At 35.3% G+C, this 7,460-nt stretch overlaps 1 protein-coding gene across 1 annotated transcript; it reads left to right on the top strand.

Moving 5' to 3' along the window:
* Positions 1-625: 625 nt before the first annotated feature.
* On the top strand, positions 626-5,307 carry BRIX1 (Ribosome biogenesis protein BRX1; the record flags this gene model as incomplete). Its single annotated transcript, XM_051216777.1, has 7 exons — positions 626-754; positions 787-953; positions 993-1,046; positions 1,080-1,312; positions 1,777-2,137; positions 3,331-3,425; positions 5,173-5,307. The coding sequence occupies exons 2-7, from the start codon at positions 923-925 to the stop codon at positions 5,305-5,307; spliced, it is 909 nt and encodes a 302-aa protein (XP_051065392.1). The 5' UTR covers positions 626-754; positions 787-922.
* Between the last annotated feature and the right edge of the window lie 2,153 nt (positions 5,308-7,460).

Below are 7,460 nucleotides of genomic sequence, written 5' to 3'. Positions count from 1 at the left end.
CTTTTCCAACCATTACATTTAACTTAGCTTTTCAGCCTCTCTTAAACCACATGGAATTAATCTACGCTTCAATAAGACGATTTCATCCTTAGCTTCTAAGTGTACTGGGGGAATTTTTATACTTCCCACAACCATCATTTAGTGTAAGACTAGATCTTTGATTAAATTAGGATTAGCATACAAGCACGAAAGAACCGTCCTCACCGGCTATGAAAGAAATATTGACACAACTACGCTCTTCTTACATCAAAGGAATATTAATTATACTAATAATCGGTAAATGATGGCCAGTGATGTCAGCAATTGTACAACTCGTAGGTTTTGAATGGTCTCTTCAGTCTTTGGATGACGACGTGTTTAGATTATTATACGCGACTTTCGTAAGACAGCATTCGGAATATGAGATTCAAGCAGCTAATCCTTGTTTCAAGTATGAGGCAGATATGTTGGAATGAGTCCAACGACGAGGGACTAAAATGGCAAAAGGTCCCTCTGGCCTATTTTATGAAGATAGAGTGAGACACCTCAATTTACTTCAGTTATCTTACTGTAAAATACAGGTTGATCTAATATTGGCTTATCGTATACTGAATGATGACCTTGGTATTAAGATGTTGATCTTGTCCTTCCGTTCTGGACTGATCATTTGAGAGGACATTAGAAGAAATTTCAAAAACTGAGATCAAATCGTCCACGTCTCGAGTCTAATTCCTCGCACCGAGTAGTGAATTATTAGAAGTCTCTGCCAGAACACGTAATATCAACACCTTCTGTTGATATATTCAGAACTAGATTGGATCTTTACAGTGTTACAAACTACAAGGATTAATATAGGTCAATAGACCTCCTATCCTTACTACTGAAGACTAAACGACCTTGATGACTGGGAATATATTCAGTTACTTACGTTACAGTGAGCAAAATGGGAGAGAAGTCTGTGAAGAAATTTCATAGTAAGTTCCCGGAAATCACGACTTATTAGTATTTCATAGGTCTCAAAAGAAAGTTAAATGATGGCTCTAAGCCGAAGGTGTCAACCAAAAAGCGTAAATTCTGCTTCATTTTCATGATTTCTTTAGCCAAACTATTACCGTCAATTAGATTATCCGACCAGCCTCCTGCACGTAAGCCACAGTGGACAAATAGAGAGCGTGTCCTCATTATGTCGTCGAGAGGCGTTTCCTACATAGGCCGACATTTGTTGAAAGATCTATTACACATGATGCCCCATGGAAAGACAGATTCGAAACTTGATCACAAGAAAGGAATAACGGTACTAAACGAACTAGCTGAAATGAGCAACACTAATAAGGTATCTGTTCAAAGTAGATTTCAGGCTTCCTGTAGTTGTTTCCCTTAACCTAGTTCTATCAATTATATCCTTGCATTACCATGACACATAGAAGTAATCTGTTAGTGAAATAGTTACATTCAACTGAATTTATTGTATGATAAGCCTAACTGAAGTCCACATCAAAAATGAGGCTCAGCTGCTTCCTTAACGATAGCCGAATATCTGATCACTCCTCCAAAGCCGCCGATAATTACCATTGATATGTTTATACTAGTCCAACTAATATTGGCATTCGATTATGAATTCCCCAAGATTATCAGTGTAACCTTCTAGCATCACTTTGTAGATCTGGATAATAACTGGTGAACTAGCTGAGCATATTGTATTTTTATCCATACATCAACTTGTTTGTAATCGATCCCTTGTTTTTAATCCTAATCTTATTTCGGATGCTTATAGATATTTTGCTATCCTACTCCCAGGTTATTTATTTCGAGGCTCGCAAGAAAAAAGACCTATACTTGTGGCTTAGTTGTGTACCCAATGGTCCATCAGTTAAATTTCTTGTTGAAAATATTCGTACCACTGCAGAATTAAAGTTAACAGGAAATTGTTTAAAAAGCAGTCGCCCTGTGCTTGCTTTCGATCCGTCTTTCGAAGAGTCTGACAAACCTCACATGAACTTGATTCGTGAATTGTTTATACAAACTCTTGGTACTCCAAATCATCATCCACGTTCTCAGCCATATATAGACAAGACATTTACGTTTGTTAACTTCAATGATCGTATATGGTTTAGAGTTTATCAGATTGCTGAGGAGAGTGGAGCACTAGTCGAAGTTGGTAAGTATCCATTATATGTGCTTATTTCCGAAACTTTTGTTTGAAACAAGGAACAATAGCATAGTAGTCAGTTGACTGTCTGTAGATGTTAGTCAGCTAAATGTTAAGTGGCTCAGGATACATTTAGTGTACTCATTTTAAAGTTATAGCTCTGGTCTAGACACCTAATTTTCCAGGCCTATCCGTTATTTCACCTGACCATAACCATATGCGGGCTGCATACGTATGTGATCGATATGAATCTAATTTTCTAGTCCAAGTGTTCAGATTTTTTCGTCTTTGAATGACAATCATTCTGTGGTTAAAGTTATATCCTCTCATGTAACAATTGGATAACGACCGAAATGCCTATTTCTATACTTATGAGTATACCATCAGCATCAAGCAAAGTGCACATCGTATCTTCAGTACTTCCTAAAACTATTTAGCGAAAGTAACTTACCGGTCAATACCTTACTAAGTAGACGGCAAAATTCTAAGTACTGTATGCATATAATACACTGGGTTACATTGGCATTACAATAGAATTCTCGTAAACCACACTAATACTACTTGCCATACATGCGATTCTTTTCCGACCATAATAATAAAAATAAAATGGTCACCGTCACTTTTTTTATGACTCATTTGTCTTTTTGGTGAAAGTCCAAGCTTGTAAAACTCAAATTTGTACTTCAATTTTTAGAATTGGTTAGCTTACTAAATTGTGAGTTATATATAAAGAAATAGGTGATGCATTAGGATTCAAGTTTGTAAATTAGTAATTGAATACTCAGTACCTCGACCAACGTCATAATCCTGTGCTTAAAAACAAGTGTAAACTACAATCGAACGTAAATCTAAAGTAATCAATAATACTGAGTATCACTCAAAATAATACTTTGATAAGCGTAAATAAGTATGGTGGATATCTAATTATAGCTCACCATACATACCTAGTATAGATTACGACTGCTGATTTCCTTAGCTGTTAGCTGCGTATGGTTTGCTAATTGTGGGTCTAATAATATATTAATTCTCTAGGGAATATTTCACCCCACCTACTTAAGTTACATTTTCGGGGCATTACGGTCATTTATAAAACAATGAATAGCTGGTACCCTAGACTATGATACAAATGATTCATTTAGTTAGGGTAATAAATTGATAAGGAGTTATGTGCCAAAATCTCATTGCTAAGGATTGTTTTTTAGGTCCACGCTTTTCACTAAATCCAATACGTATATTTTCTGGAAGCTTTTGTGGTGCAGTACTGTATTCTAATCCAAAATACATTTCTCCTAATTTAGTAAGTTATTTAAATTACTCTTTGTTTTGATTTGATCTTTTTTACATTTTTTGGATACATTCGTCATAAATTATTCACTGCTCTTCATGATCAGAATGATTACACAGGTTACGGACTGTCTTGTTCAGTAAAACTTACTCATATATGTAGTTCGGCGTATCTTTCTGTCTTATGGTCGTATCCAAAGTGGGTTTTCTGATATTTAGAAGATTTTTCAGTTGACATGAATTGATTAGGCTTCACATCAGATTGATCCACATCTACTGTCGCAGTTGTAGCATAAATCGTGTCTACTTCGTCGCGCTATGTTATCACATAAATGCGATGGAAAGGGGGTAACATAGCATCACTCCGTAAAGTCATTAACTATTATCCTGAACTGTGTAGTAAGTTGTGAACTTCTGATCTGGAGTCCATAAAGTAACCGAAATCATTGATTAAATTCTAGTAATATAAAGATTCACCACCTCACCAATCGATTTGTCATCCGTACTCAGCAGCTCGCGTGTCAGTTTGAACAGATAAAGTTTAGAACAAAACCCACTTATTTAGATAGTCAACCATTTTCATATGAGTTGTAAAGCGATGGAAAGTAGCGTTTGGCGATCCAAACTCATTTGGTGGATAAGTGGCCCAGCAGTTAGTGCTTTTGACTTTCGGCACTACACCTACTTCAAATTGTCTCGCCTAGTAGTATCTCTAACCCTCATATCTAGAGTGTGACTCAAAACCAATTAAATGAATCTGTACCGGATGAGTGAGCCAAATAAATAAAGTACCATTTGCTCATAGACATTTACTAACTGAATCGAAAAAATGCACGTATATGTGAATATTTCACTAAATATACAGAAAGACTTACTACACTATTAGTGGGTAGTTGTTAAGTCCCCCTATATCTGTTTAGTTGTATCATTACCGTTAACGTGCAAAAGATATTATTACCCTTTATGCAATTGCCTTCAAGGTTTTACATGCTGACCTAGACCCCTTCAACATCGTTGCACCAACACATAGATAAAACATTTCAATCTTTAAATTTTGTGAAACTTAGCCTTTTCAAGTCGAAAGATGTTTGACATATCCGTGTTCAACCACAACTCAACTCTATCAAAGATTTCCGCCACCGCCTTTTCTGTCCACATTTTTCGGTGTTAAAAAAGAAGTGACTTTGTTTATCTCAAACGTTTCTGAAATCAATTTGTCGATTACATCTCAAGGCTACTTAGGGTACACAAACGATGAAGTGGTCCTATCAGACAAATGCTCTGTCAAAATGTAAAGTATTTTGAACGTCTTTAATGAAAATCGTATAATGCTTAATATGTGAGTTGCAATTAATCGATAATATCATTATGCCTCGGGACCTCTATATACTGATAACTGATTGAATCGCAGTCTGAGTTGGCTAGTAGTACGGATCTTTTTTATATTGGTAAAAAATTATAATTTTGACCTGACAATTTATCTTCACTAAATAGGGGTCTCTTTGATACTCAAATATCTTCATATATTCCTTTCTATGAGCTTTTTTGTGTTCATGGTCCTCTAATTGATATAATTATTAAAAATTAATAATAACGATTTAGGTTTCCATAACTTTATAACCCTTAATCGAATATCAAATCAAATCATTTTCTTGAGTTCATGTCTAAACGCTTTTTTATCACACACTTTTGTACTACTTCTGTTGGTTATTCAGTAGTATAAATTTACGTCACGCAATTTTGTTTTCCTCATTTTTCAGATTCGAAGTACTCTATTGTCTAGTAAACAAGGCAAATACATAGAACGTACACATAATAAAACGGAAACACGGAAGCGTAAAAAAGGAATAAAAGAAATTCATATAGTTGATGAATTAGATGAAATATTTGAATAAAATTGTTATTCTATTTCTATCATGCCTTATATTTAGTGTTTTCTTATATTCTCGTGTGATTTTAATAAGTAGAAGTAATGGCTCACGCTTTAAGTGTATACATACATATCTAGCACTAAGTTATCAGATTGACAGTTCGAACTAACTAGTGGGATAAATAGTTGTGTCGGTAATCCACCTTCAACGGATGTTAAAAAACCCCCTTTATTTACTACCAGTTAACTAAAACACATAATTGCGAACATTTTATACAAAAGTTGCTGTATTCCAACTATACTTAAGGTGAGTCACGGCATTAACTCTTGGGTTGCTAATAATTTTGTGCGCTCATCAATTAGATTTTAACTACAATGGACACGATTGTTCCCTATCCTCTTCTTCCTTACCTATTAACTAGAAGTAAGTTCAGACTTTATTACAGAGACCTTAAAAGGTTGATTCACACTAGAATTCATTCCACTACAAATAAATCACATCCAGTAATTATTAGTTAAGGAAAATGTCATTCTTCAATCAATGGTCGAGTAGTGACACTGTCTGTACAAGTTTATTGCCGTCCGTTTTAGTTGCAGAGATTTCATTTTGATAATCGGTTTAGGTAATTTGATTGCGGTATAACGACACTGAACAACTAGAATCAGAAGACAAATCCTTTAATTGTTATGTACCAGTACTGGATCTTTTGTTAGTTTACAACATCACTTCTGTATCGGGATTCTGATGCTTGTTAGTAGACAAAAAATATGTATATGTATCAATGAGCGTAAGAAGCTATCAGCTGATTTTTTGTCAACGATCCAAATAACTTTTCTTCTAGAATAACGCTGGTTACCTAGCTGCTGGGATGAACAACTCTTTAAAATCCATTCATTTACTGTCAAAGTTGTCATGGTATTAGTATATATTTACATTTCTCGTGATTCCAGATATAAACCACAACTTACTGCTTCCAAAATGTTTTCGTAACGTTTAGTACAAATAAAATATTGATATTTTGTCTGATTCTGGTTTCTGAATTCAACCAGTTATGTCCAACAGTTGAGATCATGAGTCAATTGAAGCTAGACCACAATGGAAAAGCTGGAAGCACTGGATGGCCGCTTCGTCCTAGTATGGGACTCCACATTAGTTCGTATCCATGACCCCGCCTCGCGAAATTCAAACCCAGAACCTATCAGTCTCGCGAGCGAACACTTAACCTCTAGACCGCTGAGCCGGCCAGCATCCAACGGTGTTAATGTCTAACTCCAACTATTCCACGAAGTTGAGCAAGACTGATAGGTCATGGGTTCGAGTCCCGCGAGGCGGGGTCGTGGATGCGCACTGCTGAGGAGTCCCCCAATATGACGAAATGGCCGTCCAGTGCTTCCATGTTGGTCTAGCTTCGATTGACTCATTATCTCAACTGTTGAACATTACTACAATCTGCACAAAACCCCTTCTGATTATAAACCATTTATCTTTACGTGAAATTTCTCGTACCCATAATCATCCGTATTTTGCTAAGTTTCCATGTTTAAATGGCAGTCTTAGAAAGCATTTAAAGTCTTAATCTGTATGATAGAATGTTAACGATATTCTTTTAATTCAGTCAACTTTTAATGTACTCTCTGTTGGCAAAAATATCCCTTAATTATTTTACCAGATCATTGTACTTCAATTTCATATTCTGAAGAGTGATGGAGTTTGTTAGTACCATCTAATATTTTACAAACGATGTAAAAAAATAGACACAATGTGAAGAAAAATTAATACAGTATTATTGTCTACTAAAATAACTAATATTGGAAATCTCATGGATGGGGCAGATCTATAGTAATACTGAACCATTATCTAGAATCCTCGAGTTCATTTATCACAATGGTATTAACAGAAAAAGATCTAGAAGTGCAAGATTACACCTGTAGATTATACAAAATATAAAAGTTTCATTAATATCTGACTTTTCAAACTTAAGACATCCCAACACTAATAAATGAGCTTTCTTTTCAGGCAGTATTAAACAATGAGACAACGGTTATGAAACTGTACTTAGTAAAATATACCCTGATGGTTCTAGGGTAATGGGTACCCGTTATTGAGGAATCGCATATTGACCGGAAACAGTTGTCCTATACTCCCTTGTTTTAAATCATACCTAAACATTATTGAAT

The sequence above is a fragment of the Schistosoma haematobium genome, chromosome 6 (assembly GCF_000699445.3).
Source record: "Schistosoma haematobium chromosome 6, whole genome shotgun sequence".
In the NCBI taxonomy this organism is placed as follows: domain Eukaryota; kingdom Metazoa; phylum Platyhelminthes; class Trematoda; order Strigeidida; family Schistosomatidae; genus Schistosoma; species Schistosoma haematobium.
Note: the sequence above shows the minus strand (reverse complement) of the source record. Positions and strands in the feature narration are given on the sequence as shown.